Source organism: Platichthys flesus, chromosome 16 (genome assembly GCF_949316205.1).
Source record: "Platichthys flesus chromosome 16, fPlaFle2.1, whole genome shotgun sequence".
Taxonomy (NCBI): Eukaryota; Metazoa; Chordata; class Actinopteri; order Pleuronectiformes; family Pleuronectidae; genus Platichthys; species Platichthys flesus.
In genome coordinates, this window is record NC_084960.1 from 78,554 (window position 1) to 92,691 (window position 14,138).

General features: G+C 44.9%; 1 protein-coding gene across 4 annotated transcripts; it reads left to right on the plus strand.

Annotated features, from left to right (window-relative positions):
• The first annotated feature begins 1,094 nt into the window (after positions 1-1,094).
• On the plus strand, positions 1,095-13,426 carry cdc27 (cell division cycle 27). 4 transcript variants are annotated; one of them, XM_062408444.1, is made up of 20 exons: positions 1,095-1,297; positions 2,949-3,024; positions 3,107-3,254; positions 4,031-4,156; positions 4,257-4,354; positions 6,444-6,589; positions 7,546-7,766; positions 7,849-7,948; positions 8,283-8,392; positions 8,828-8,969; positions 9,053-9,230; positions 10,959-11,131; positions 11,215-11,367; positions 11,702-11,782; positions 11,939-12,066; positions 12,168-12,285; positions 12,384-12,512; positions 12,596-12,670; positions 12,826-12,955; positions 13,056-13,426. In XM_062408444.1, exons 1-20 carry the CDS (start codon positions 1,271-1,273, stop codon positions 13,142-13,144), a joined length of 2,448 nt encoding a protein of 815 aa, XP_062264428.1. In that variant the 5' UTR covers positions 1,095-1,270; the 3' UTR covers positions 13,145-13,426. The 4 variants fall into 4 exon arrangements, with proteins under 4 accessions (XP_062264428.1, XP_062264430.1, XP_062264427.1 ...); XM_062408446.1 differs by having other exon boundaries at positions 1,096-1,297; positions 8,870-8,969; XM_062408443.1 differs by having other exon boundaries at positions 1,098-1,297; positions 13,053-13,426.
• The last annotated feature ends 712 nt before the right edge of the window (positions 13,427-14,138 follow it).

A 14,138-nucleotide genomic window follows, 5' to 3' on the forward strand; every position in this document is an offset into this window, starting at 1 on the left:
CAATTGTTAATGAACAGTTTTACTATAAAAACAATCCCAGATGTTTTACCAGCTTCCTGCATTTAGCAGATGGAACTCTTTATTTCATCCTGGATGTTTGTTCTGCTCAGATTGTTATTAAACAACAGTTTGATCCTCGGCTGTTATAAGAAGTAAAACCCACCCCTTTCATGTGCACAAGCTCAGATCGTGATGAGAAAAACCTGGTTTGACTTAAGGAATTAATATCCACACAATGTCTGCACTGACTCTGAACACACACAAAGTGACAGAGGAAACACACTGTGACTCTGAGGACACACACTGACTGAAGACACACACACACTGACTCAGAGTACTCACTGTGGTGAAACCTTTGACATCACTTCTCAATAAAAATACATGGACCTATTTTCAGGAAGCTGACTGAGGTCATCTGGTGTTTTGGGGACAGGATGAGTCTGGAGAGATTGAGATGTTCTGGGTGAGTTAGAGATCAACTGAACCAACCAGACCTTGATTTAAACTTCCCTTTAAGGAGAGTGTTCACCACACAACAGTGTAGAGGAAACTATTTGTACCCCAAATAAATATTTATGACACAGGATGAAGCTACTTAATGGATCAGAGTATTAAAGTATGTGAGGTTCTCCTCCGCTAACACTTCCAGTACATCAGTACCAGTAAGTGAAGCAGCTGCAGTCTGTGGTACTGGGAGCACTTTACGGGTCAGGTAGGTTCTGTTGGGCACTTCAGGCAATTTGTAATTTATAATTAGTTATATTATTATTATTATTATTATTATTATTATTAATAGTAGTAGTAGTAGTATGGTGTTATTATTCATAAAGAAAGAATTATTCATGATACATTTCATTAGGCCAATGAGACAAATTGTGATATGTGAATATGGGCTAAACAAATAAAATTTGATTGATTGATTACTCCTTTTGGTTAAGGAGCTCCTGAACACCATAATATGATATTTTCGATCTATTTAAAAATACATGTAATATAATATTATTATTTCTAAATAAAGCCTTCGTCATTGTATTATTAACTCATTAACAACACGAGACAGACCACCAGGGGGCGCAGCCTCTTCGGCTCTCATCGTTGATGGTCGTTTTTCCTCCCCGGCCTTCAACCATCTTCGGCATTGTTCGGCTGAGTTCGGCCGCTAACGGTCGGTGTGTTCAAATGTTCGGCTGCAGCTCGTCCTGCAGACACCGTGAAGGAGCAGAAGAAAAGAACCGACGACAGGACGCGACAGACGGAGTCTCCCGGCGGAATGACGGTGCTGCAGGAACCGGTCCAGGTAAAATAGTAGCTTCGGCCCGTTGTCATCAGCCCAGAGCCGAGGATTGATCCTCTCCGTCCCGGCCTCAGCGGCGGCTCCAGTCCGCGGTGTGAGAGCTTCCCCCGCCGCAGGCCTGAGGTCGGTGCCGGGGACACCGAGCAAGTGATCGGTGTAAAAACAAAGAGGTCTGGTCCGTTCACACCTCAACACGAAGCTAGTTCGTTAGCTAATGTCAGTTTGCTTCCTGTCCACACCGGTCTCACCAGACTCCCTCTAAAAAACATCCAAAGTGAGGTTCGCCAAGCTGTCGCTTTACAAGGGGACAGGGCAGAGCGGGGGTTTGGGTCCGGGCCGAGCCGCTCGGTGCCGCTCGACACTTCGGCTCATATCAAATCACTAAATGATCCTTAAATGAGAAGATAATTCAACGGTAAGTTCACATGCTGCTGTTGTTGTGCTGGCGCAGGTCAACACGCGTCATTAGCGCTAAGTTACTAAAGTTTGCGATGCAGCGTAACGACTTCGTGTTTGCCGAGTTGATTATGCGACGATGTCGATTGTTTATTGGTCTGATAATAACTTTTTGTTTCTCTGATAAGACGTAGACAACGAAACTGATACAGTTATGATGGAGTCTTGTATCAGTAACATTGCTAAAGCTAAAATGCTAACAGTCGAGTTGTGCTAGCCGGCTAACTGTGTGTGTGACGCTCAGCTGAGCGGCTAATGACCTCACTAGTGAACACAGACAGCTTGTTGACTTTTATTTGAAAGTTCCAGTCGCCACCGACAGGTTAAAGTTAACCAGCAGCTAGTTAGCTTCTTGCTGCTAACGATAGCGAACGTCTGCCAGCTGCCGGTTAACGTGATCATTAGCCATCAGCTGATTGGCTGCCACGTTAACCAGAGTGAACCAGACTCGGTCTGATGGTTAGTTTTCGTCGCTGCTATGGTAGTGACGTCATGACTAGAAATAGCGTCAACACACTGAAGTAAACAGTGCTATTCAGTGACGTCATTCACCAGATGATCTAAACATAAACTTTAAACTCTGTAGAGTAACCAGGCTGACCGCTGACCAGCTGTTAACTCCGGTTCAACCTCAGGTTTAAGTCAGCTGGTAAAGCACCATGTAACTGACTATCGATAGTTACCATCGATACCAAACCATAAATCCCAAGTTCTTCCCCATGCACTGCTTGTATTATAATATTTTAACGTATAAATTAGAGTGAAAGGTAGAAATATTTTTGGAGATTTTAGTTGTCAGGTATAATGATTGTAAGAAAACAGAAGATGACGCAACGTACACACAAACACACACCTATATACTCGAGTGCAAGGCACACAAGCTGACAATCACATGTATTGAGTTATATGTATGGTGTGGTGTCATGAATTTCGTATCGTGCTGGTCGCTCTAACCCTGATTTCCTGTTCCTGTTTATTGTTCACGTGTAAAGTGAGCGCAGGTCAGCAGGGGAGGGAGGACATCCCGCAGGGTACAAGGCTACAGGACATGTAATGTGCATCTGCCCTGATCTGGATGCAGCGGCTGCGAGCACCTGATGTTCTTAGAATTTTGGCAGAGGCTTAATACAGAAATATTTGTTCTCCTGACATTCCAGAGTCCCGACTAGTTAATGATGGTTAATGTGTCTCTGTTCAGGCTGCTGTGTGGCAAGCTTTGAACCACTACGCCTACCTGGATGCTGTTTTCCTTGCGGAGAGACTCTACGCTGAAGGTAACGTCTGCCTGTCTGCCTGCCTTTCTGTCTGTTGGCCTTCCTGTTGACCTGTGTGTCTCTCCACCTGTCTGTCTTCCAGTGAGGTCAGAGGAGGCCCTCTACCTGTTGGCAACATGTTATTACCGCTCGGGGAAACCCTACAAGGCGTACCGGTTGCTGAAGGCACACAGCTGCTCCACACCGCAGGTTCGATTCCTTTTGGCGAAATGCTGCGTGGAACTGAGCAAGTAAGAACACAAACACACAAACACACACACACAAGCTGCCATCAGATATGTACTGAACTCTGGCGGCCCTCTGCAGTTTCTCTGGAGGACATGTATTTGTGAATGCAGATGTCAGAGTGAGAGCCTTCATATTTTCTTTGGACTTTCTCTCTCTGACCCCCTGGTAAAAACACTGTAGAAGTCGATGTGTGAACACAGCAGCAGATCCAGGATTCACGGCGGGGGTTGATGACAAACACGTGACAAATGCAACCAATTGAGTCTATCTGTGAATTTATTACAGAACTAAGACATGTCATTAGCAACATCTACATGGAATTTGAAATCACCTACTTTAATGACTTTATCTATGCTAAGTACTTGCTCAGAAGAAAAGTCAGACAGTTTCTATAGGTCATTTGATGGGTGACTGCTCTAATAGATGTGCAGAGAAGTGTGTCAGACTGAAGCTCTGCCTCCTGGTCTCAACTTAGGTCTGTCATTGGTCTAATCAACTCTGTCAAATCTCTAGATGTGAGAGCCGCTCCATCCAAATTGGAAGGAATGCCGTCTATCCTAATATAACCAGCCTCATAGGAAACAGTGTTTGTTATTGGCGAAAATGAAAATTACTGTGAAAATTAACCTCATCAGATAATTTACCATCATGTTAAAGTTGTGAAGGGTGTGGTCTTTTCATCTTAATTACATTCCCACCATCTGGTCAAATAGTTCTGACACAAAAGGTCCCACCTAATGACTGCGGCCACCTGTCTCTCTACCTGTCTGTCTCTCAGGCTCGCTGAAGGTGAGCAGGTTTTGATCGGGGGTGTGCTGAACAAACAGAAGAGTCAAGATGACATCATCACAGAATTTGGAGACTCCGCCTCCTTCACACTGTCGTTGCTGGGACATATTTACTGGTAAACTAACCTGTTAACATCCTTTAACTGGTTAATGATGTCAGACCTGTTCACCACTGACCTCTTTCTCTCACTCTGACCTGTCACTCTTTATGAGCAGTAAGACAGATCGTGTTGCTAAAGGTGCAGAGTGTTTCCAGAGAAGTTCAACTCTTAATCCGTTCCTCTGGTCGCCTTTCCAGAACCTCTGTCACCTAGGTAATTCACTTACACACTCGCACCCACACAACCCACCTCCACTGCTGATTATATGCTTACATATTTCACTTAAGAAGGCTGGTTTTAATAAAATTCACATTTACTTAAAGTAAAGTTGATGTTTTTTTTTTTTATTATGTTAGATGGTAACAGGAATTTGCACAATTATGAAGCCCCTTTGGTGACTTTTGGGGGGAAATATTGCGGTTAGAGTTGCTCGATTATGGAAAAAATCATAATCACGATTATTTTGGACAATATCAAAATCACGATTATTCAAACGATTATTAATATGTGCCATTATTCCGAAGTCTAGGCTTTATATTTTTTTAATCACTTCCGGTTCCGGTAAACACCGATGACGGCTGCGTGTCTTATTCTTCCGTGAAACCAGGATATCGGTGCCCGGTTATTCAAACCTGTAATGATGGCAACCCTTAAGCCTGAAACATGCTTCTGCGTTTTCACGGGCCCGTAAGCGCAAGAGCCCTTCCGGGTCCGTTACGTGCTTATGTATCCCTCCTTACGTGCTGACGGGTGTCGACCCCCTTTTCTAAAATTTACGGCAAAGCTCCGCAAGCTCACTCAGCCCGCAAGGCTGTGATTGGTCTGCTCTACATCCCTTCTGGAGCTGCATTTCCGGTTTCATGCCCCATAATACCGGCAGAAATCACGGAAGATTTAGAAGAACGAATATGGACCAAATAGAAGAGCACTTGGCAGAAGATATCCGATAGTATGATCACTTGTATAACCTGTCACTGACTGGCGGATTTGTCCGCCAGAAAAAGGCTACGAGGAGCCGCAGTGGCTATGTAAATAAACAATCGACGAAGAAGAAAGAAGGCGTCTCTAAGGTCGTCTCGACAAAAAGCATTACTCCGCCTAGTGTTCTGGCGCGGAATTGCTTTGTAAGACGCGCAACGGTTGGGGAAGCATGAATGAAAACGAGTCTTGCGCCACAGCGGCGTGAAAAGACGCAGACGCAGTCGCAGAAGCATGTTTCAGGCTTAACACTCTCTGACCGACTGACCGGAGAAATGCGGGTCCGGTCTGAACAGCCAGGCGGGAGCGCTCTTGAGAATAGCAGCGAGCGACACAACCGCTACATGGTCTGCTGCTGCCCCCCCTGCTTTTCCACTCGCGTTGTTTTTTTCACCGCCGGTCACCACACACAACTCGCCTCCTTCACTTTACTGCTGCTTGAGAGTGAGAGCCAGTCAGCTGGGCCGCTGAATGCTTTGGGGGAAGGACTGAATTGCGCATGCGCGTCTCTTTCGAAAAAAATTCCAAATAATCGTTTCAACTCGATTATAGTAGTTTGGAGATCGTTTGACCCCATAATCATAATCACGATTAAAATGCGATTAATCGAGCAGCCCTTATTGCGGTACACGATAAACTAACATGTGGGTACAACTTAGGCCTTGTCCCAATCTCACCACTTTGCCCCCCCCCCCCCCCCCCTTCGTTTTGTGCGTAGCTGTAAAGGTAGTGTTGTTCCATTTCTCTTTGATGTATGGGTAGTGGCCATCTAGCCCTTCAAACACTCCTTCACCCATAGTGTATTCAGGACTCCCCTTAAAGGGCAGATGGGGACATTTAATAATGAGAGGAAAATCTGGGAAATTGAAACTCCAGGACAACAGAAGGGAAATCCAAAGTATTGGATGCATATTTGATCATTATATAATATCAAATATGTCATTTATATCGTCATTCATAAGTCATTTTATGAATGACGATATGTGTTCCCTGCCGTGACTCTGTTACAAAGTGTTTTTTTGGAGAGAAATACTATATATGCATCGTGTTTTTCAAACTCAAAAGGACTCGTTTAGCTAACATTTTTGCATCAGAATTGCATCTATATTAACATTTTCAACATTAATGTTGTATGATGCCTTTCTTGACCCAACCGCTATTGATCAGAAATTTTCATTTTTACAACCCTACTCCTTGACCCACGTATCTACTGCACACACTCACACACACACACACACAGACACACACTCACACACACTCACACACACACACACACAGACACACACTCACACACACACGTGTTGATCCGTCTCTGTGTTTTCAGGAGAGAAACCAGATCCAGATCAGGTCTTCAGGTGGTCCTCTCTACAGAACTCTTCTATAGCCCCACCCCCTCCATCTGTTAGTCCCGCCCAGAACCCGTCCCACCGCCTAGACACCGCCCTAATGGAGACGCCACAGGACACACTGGTACACAATACAAACACACCTCAATACTTATGTAATCAGATTACTGTGGACTAGTATACACATTACAATTGCAGTATGGTAATCTGTAAAGGCTGAAATATGCTACTCCGAACTGCGTTACGGACGGACGGATACGACGGACTCTTTTTCATTTATGGTCCTCCGAAGGCTGTGGGTGCTGAAAACAATTCACCGCCAGAACAGTAGGTGGCGCAACGGTTTTTAGCCTCTGGTAGAAACCAACAGGCTGTAGCGACGAGCTTCAAACTGGCATCCTGCACAGTGTCCAGCATTGTGTCCAAGGTGTGCAAGGCGTTGTGGACAGCTCTACAGCCAGACTACCTACCCTGTCCCTCAACCAGCCGGTGGACAGGTCTACAGCCAGACTACCTACCCTGTCCCTCAACCAGCCGGTGGACAACTCTACAGCCAGACTACCTACCCTGTCCCTCAACCAGCCGGTGGACAGGTCTACAGCCAGACTACCTACCCTGTCCCTCAACCAGCCGGTGGACAGCTCTACAGCCAGACTACCTACCCTGTCTCTCAACCAGCCGGTGGACAGCGATAGCAGCGGACTTTTGGCGGCTCTGGATGAAACAGGAAATGTGATATTCCGGAAATGATGTCGTTAGAGGACCATTCACAGCCAAGGGGTATCTGTAGGCTCTCCGACATGCCGACGATTAGTTGGAAAAATCCGAGGTGTACGTAGAGCTCGGAGAGATTAGGGTTAGAGGGCGTGTTCATGTGTCCATCTCGTCAGAACGGAGTAGCATATATTGGCCTTAAGTAAAAAAGATTATGAATTAAGACCTTTTTAAGATGTTTATTTTGTTAATTTGATTCAGTCTCAGCAGGAATTCCTGCTTTAAATAAAGAGGGTTACATTTATGAGGATCACATGACCATGAAATATGACTTGTATTAATACCTAATTTCCCTTGTTTTTTCAGGAGTTGAATCGTTTGAATCTAGAATCTTCTAATGGAAAGATGACATCTGATATGTCAGTTTCTTACATTGACTCCTCCCTTATCTCCCCGGAAACTGGCTCCCTACTGGGTAATACGGTTTCTATGGCGTCAGCTGGCTCCTTATTGGCTAAACAGAACAAACCCAAGAGTGGGAGGAGTTTACTGGGAGGACCTGCTGCACTCAGCCCGCTGACGCCCAGGTGAGTGATACACCTACACAGAGGTGTTCACCCCTCCATAATGCATTAACCATATGTAACTGTGTGTGTTTGTGTGTGATAGTTTTGGAATCCTTCCCCTGGATCCCAGCCCAGGAGACCCCACATATCTACAAAACTATTCAGCTACCATGGAAACACAAACTACAGGTCCCAACAAGAAGGTACGAACACATCATCATGTAGCATGCTACATGTGTGTGGAGGCCCCTCCCCTCACCTGCATCACATCTTTCAAGTGATTGAACAGGAAACACGATAAAAGTTTTGTGGGTTGTTCTTTTCCTGTTGTTAACTGTATGAAGTTTAATGTCATGTGACAATAGAAAAAGGTCAAAGTCTTAACGACAACACATGACATTTGGACAACAACTTTTGATTTGTTTAATTCCACATGGAGATAAGTAAACATGGAACAGATGAGGAGAGGCCAATGCCCCGAGACACGCGTGTTCACCTGTCTGTCTCTCTGTTGACACGTCTTTCTCTTTCTCTCAGTCTGTGTCCCGAATCAGTCAATCAAAGTCTGTCTTCAGTCAGAGTGGCAACAGCAGAGACGTTCTTCCCATTCCCTTCAACCAATCCCAGACCTCTGCACCACACACCAGGTAACTATAATTACGAATCACAGAGCTCCAATCAGAAAACAACTAGTTTGACAGGCAGGCAAAGAGACGGACAGGTGATATTCATTAAGGTGTCTTTGAAGACACATCTGTCTCTGTGTTACCTGCACTGGTGGGATGTAGCGAAGTGGAAATACTTTGTTACAGTACTTAAGCAGATTTCAGGGTTGTTTTGTGTCTGTATAGGCCTGCTATAAAAAGCACTTAGCATATTACATTTTGGTACTTTTACTTTTGATACTTTTGATACTACATATAATAGGAGCTACTTTAAGACTTTTACTCAAGTCATTTTCGGACCTGTGACTTTTACTTTCACCAGAGTCACTTTCAGGTAATATATCTGTACTTTTACTCAAGTATGGCTTTCAAGTACTTTATACACCACTGGTTTTCTGTATGTCGTTAACTCTTCAGGTGCTCAGTCCCAGTATGTCTGACGACCTGTCTGTCTGTCAGTGGCTCTCCTCAGGTCCTCAGTCCCAGTATGTCTGGTCCTCCAAATGTTCAACCCAGGAGAAGCTCAAGACTCTTCACAAGTGCCAGCTCCACTGCCAAGGTACCAAACTACACCACTGGGTGGGGCAACAGTATTTATGTGCTACTTTTACTGCCATTCTAACACTGTATGTTTCTCTACAGGAGAACAGTAAGAAGTTAAAGATGAAGTTTCCAACAAAAATTCCCAACAGAAAAACTAAATGTAAATCAACCAAGACGTCAAACAGCAGCAACCTGAATGAGAGTCTGGACATCCTGAGACTGGATCCTGGTCTGAGTCTACCTGACACCAAGATCCAGCACCAAAGAGCTGCTGCAGGTGTGTGTTTGTGTGTATGTGTGTGTGTGTTTGTGTAAACAAATCTGACAAAAAATAAAGTATGCACTGAAAGACATATTTCCACAACAAATAATTGCTCGGTCTGAACTGCGAATCTACCTTTAAACCATATCTCTCCAAAATATAATTTGTTCCATTCAAGTAAAAGGATGATATCAATCTACATTATGCTGTGCAACAACAAAATAAATGTAAGCCCCCCAAAAATGTAAGGAATATCAAAACAGTGTGTAAATTGAAGTTTAGCAGTCTATAAGAAAATTCTCTTTAGTGGCCTGGAAGTTGTATCAAGTCAAGTCAAAAACTTACAAACTAACAAATAAAATATAGTAAAATTCAATAGTATTTCCACAGTGGTTATTAATTTGGAGGGAACTCTAATATAATAATAAAATACATTTTTCTCATTTCAAGTCAGAATGTTTGCATTTAAAAAAAAATGAAGACCTTAATGTTGGGGTTATCCCTAACCCAAAGTAAATGGAGTTTGAGTTTCCCCTTTCCTTTTCTTAAAGGGGACATATTAGGAAAATTCCACTTTTGTAGTGCTTCTTCACGTTAATTTGGGTACTGGCACTCAAACAGGTCAATCTGAGGAGGGCTGTTTTAGACTGTAAAATAGGCATACGAGGGGTTCTTTAATATATAACTACATTACACATATAAAACATCTCAACAAATAACAACTAAGCAGCTTACATTTTTCTCTTTGTTCCAACTTTCTCTTGTTCAAAGAAGTTCATGAAAATCTAATAACAGTGCAGTCCCCTCCGTCTGTTATTAACTAACCCTTGTAATTCTCTAGGCAATGCTTTAAATGGCGCTAACCCATTACATATTACTATTCTGTGGTGTATGTTGTTCTTATATTTCTTCCGTCTTTTTTTCGGCACGCTTCTCATCCCACAAATTGTCGCACAATCACAAGAGCTACAAATAAACCTGCGGAATTACGTTGAAAGTGTTTTTATAAGAACTTCGTCCCCCGGTTTGCACAAAAATCGCAATAACGTGACCAAAAACGACGAATGGGACTCAAGGTCTCTCGCCCTAAAGAGCGAGAGGCTGAAAATGAGTGTTTTTCTTTTTCCGTCACTAAAACTGCTCTCAAATCCCCAAACGAGTCCTCAGACATGATTTTTTGATATTTTAGGTGGTCAGACAATTTCCTTCGCAGACATGTCACTCTCAAATCTCTCGGACCTGTGCTTATATTTCTCTTTGTAATCCCAATAAAAAAAAGGTGATGCACTGAAAGGATCTGTCCCAAGTTCCCCGGAGCCGGTGTTTTTAATGACCTCGTAAGAGCCGAGACTGTTGCTTGGACATGAGCGCAGTTGCACAGCTGGGCCTGCAGCGGTGCTATAGTACACAGCTTAGGGGTCTTTTCTCCGAGCTTCAGGGCTTTAGCACAGACCAGGTCCGCTTCAGTTAAGGTCCACGGCTCCTTGGCATTCTTCCACACCTCAGTGGAGAGTAAGTAAGAACCATGGCAAGGTTTCGTTTTCGGCCGTCACAGCAATTGATGGCGTGTTGATACACTAGCATCAGCCACGAGGACGTTGCGATATATCGCATATGTATTTTTTAGCACAGCCCTAATATACATCACAGCTGATGACCTTAGTGACCCCTGCTGTCTCACCTGAGCGTCTACAGTGTGAACAGGAAGTCGTTAATGATGTTTGTCGTCTGTGCTGCACTCAGACAGCGTCATGGCGTTGCTACGGGAACTGGGGCGTGGTTACCAGGCGCTGTGCTCCTACAACTGCAAAGAGGCCATCAACATCCTGACGTCCCTCCCCCCCCAGCACTACAACACCGGCTGGGTCCTCACCCACATCGGCAGGGCTTACTTTGAGCTGGCTGAGTACACACAGGTAACACTCGCCTGACAAATGCACACAGCTAACTACTGACACGCACACAGGTAACAGGTTGTCATGGCGTTGTGTGTCCGCAGGCGGAGCGTGTGTTCAGCGAGGTTCGCAGGATCGAGTCCTTCAGAGTCGAGGGGATGGAGATTTATTCAACGACTCTATGGCACCTGCAGAAAGATGTTGCTCTGTCTGCGCTTTCCAAAGACCTGACGGACATGGACAAGAACTGTCCTGAGGTCAGAGGTCCCTGTGGTTCCTGTCTGTCTGATCACCTGTCTGTCTCCCTGTGGTTCCTGTCTGTCTGATCACCTGTCTGTCTCCCTGTGGTTCCTGTCTGTCTGATCACCTGTCTGTCTCTCTGGTTTCTGTCTTTCTGATCACCTGTCTGTCTCCCTGTGGTTCCTGTCTGTCTGATCACCTGTCTGTCTCCCTGTGGTTCCTGTCTGTCTGATCACCTGTCTGTCTCTCTGGTTTCTGTCTTTCTGATCACCTGTCTGTCTCCCTGTGGTTCCTGTCTGTCTGATCACCTGTCTGTCTCTCTGGTTCTTCTGGTCTCCTGTCTGTCTGCAGGCCTGGTGTGTTGCAGGAAACTGCTTCAGCCTGCAGAGGGAACATGACATCGCCATAAAGTTCTTCCAGAGAGCGATCCAGGTGAGTTTCTGTTATAATGGTTACCATGGTTAGCGAGGTCAGTGGCTGTCTCTGCCGTGTGAGAGAGCGGGAGACGTGTGATCACATGCCTGTCACGCTCAGATCCCCCGTGTCTACCTTTTAACCCTTTCTTTTTCTGTACCTGTCTCGTCTCAGGTTGACCCAGGCTTTGCATATGCTTACACTCTGTTGGGTCATGAGTTTGTTTTGACCGAGGAGTTGGACCGAGCACTCGCCTGCTTCCGAAATGCCATCAGAGTCAACAACCGACACTACAACGCATGGTACCGTAGCCGTGGGTCAGGGATCAAACGAGTTTGAACAGATGTTTTAGAGTCGATGTGACAGTTTGTGTGTCTTTGTGTGTCTTTATGTGTGTGTGTAGGTACGGTCTCGGGATGATTTACTACAAACAGGAGAAGTTCAATTTGGCAGAAATCCATTTCAAGAAAGCTTTGAGCATCAACCCTCAGAGCTCCGTGCTGCTCTGCCACATCGGAGTTGTATGTTAGCATTGTTACCTTCTGCGATTGATAACACCTGCTCTGTTAGCATGTATAGCATCCTCCAGTCAGAACAATGACTGTTTGTGTATGTGTAGGTGCAGCATGCGTTGAAGAAGTCTGATGCAGCTTTAGAAACTCTGAATCGAGCGATCGGGATTGATCCCAAAAACCCGCTCTGCAAATTCCACAGAGCATCGATATTGTTTGCCAACGACAAGTACAAGGTAATCCATACGATCTGACCTGCCTGTCGATCCGACCTGTCTCTCGACCTGTGTCTCTCTGACCTGTCTGTCTGTCTCTGCAGGCGGCTCTTCAGGAGTTGGAGGAGTTGAAGCAGATTGTTCCTAAAGAGTCTCTGGTTTATTTCCTCATAGGAAAGGTAACAAACAGCTGCTCTCTTCTGACCTGTGACCTATACGACTGAATGTTTTAATTGCTCCAGTCGTTTCACATCTTCTCATGTTCCATCTAGTTTTAAAATGCACAAAAACCATTGATTACATACACAATTCTACTCACCTGGCTGTCTCTCAGGTGTATAAGAAGCTGGGACACACCCACCTGGCTCTCATGAACTTCAGCTGGGCGATGGATCTGGATCCTAAAGGAGCCAATAACCAGATCAAAGAAGCCATTGATAAAAGATACCTGCCCGAGGACGAAGGTGATGACAGATTACTGAATGATTTATTCATTCAGTTTCTTCTTGGTAGTACAACTGAATAACCTGTCTGTTGCTCTTTACCTGTCTCACCTGTTAGCAGCGGAGGTGGACGACAGTCAGGACAGCAGCATCATGACAGACGCTGACGACACGCAGCTCCACACGGCTGAGAGCGACGATGTCCTTTAGCCACGCCCCCTCATGTGAACATGCCTCCTGCTAGAGCCAAGCCCTGTCCCCTTCTCCGATTGGCTGGAGGACTGCTGTTGCTAGACATTCTGACAGGCAGTTCTTCTGTTTAGCTCGACCCCCTGTGCTGCCCCTGCCCTTGATTGGCTGAGACAGACTGCTGCCTCCTTGAAGCCCCGTCCTCTTCCTCATGTGTCATCAACTGGTTCTGTGACATCACAGCTGTTTTTTATGTTCTTTTTATCATTATGAAAATAAATCAATAAAAACATGTAAACCCCGCCCATGTCTATTTCCTGTTTACCGACAGCTCTGCATGGCAAAGAGCCAAACAGACCCTGTACAGGTGGAGGACTTCCTGTTCAACTTCTTTTTGCTGCTCCACAATAACAGACTTAAACCTGTAGTCTGTTGTGTAATCAGCTCCCTCCCCATAGAGGCGATCAAGCTGGTGTCACATGATCAACTCTCCCGAACCTGAGATTCTGATCTCCTTTCGAACCACTAATACATGACCTCATAGAATTCGTCACGGGAGAAGTGAAGGAGAAGCTGTTCGGTGTTCGAACCACAGAGCGGAGGCAATCTGCCTCCATCTGACATTAATATTTAGTTGCGATGATGAAGTTCTTCATGTTTGTTGGTGACAGACAAGAAATCAGACGATCATATGATGATTCACATCTGGATCATGACAATAAAACGGCTGTTCCACTTAAGTGGTTGTGTCACTCTAATATGACGGGGGAGGGAGAAACAAAGAATTGTGGGATGGTAATTCCAACAGCACTTAAGACAACTGCTGAAACACCCCGGGTGATTTTCTCTCAGGAACTTTCCGAATCGTCTTTTTTTCTTCCTCACAGATAGAAGTGGCAGAGTCGACTCACACTTGCATGCTTTGCCAGACATTTAAAAATGTGGGTTGATCACAGATCATTAACACAAAAATCTGCAGTGAAATTCTTTCTAGCTACTTCAGTTAATATTTTTA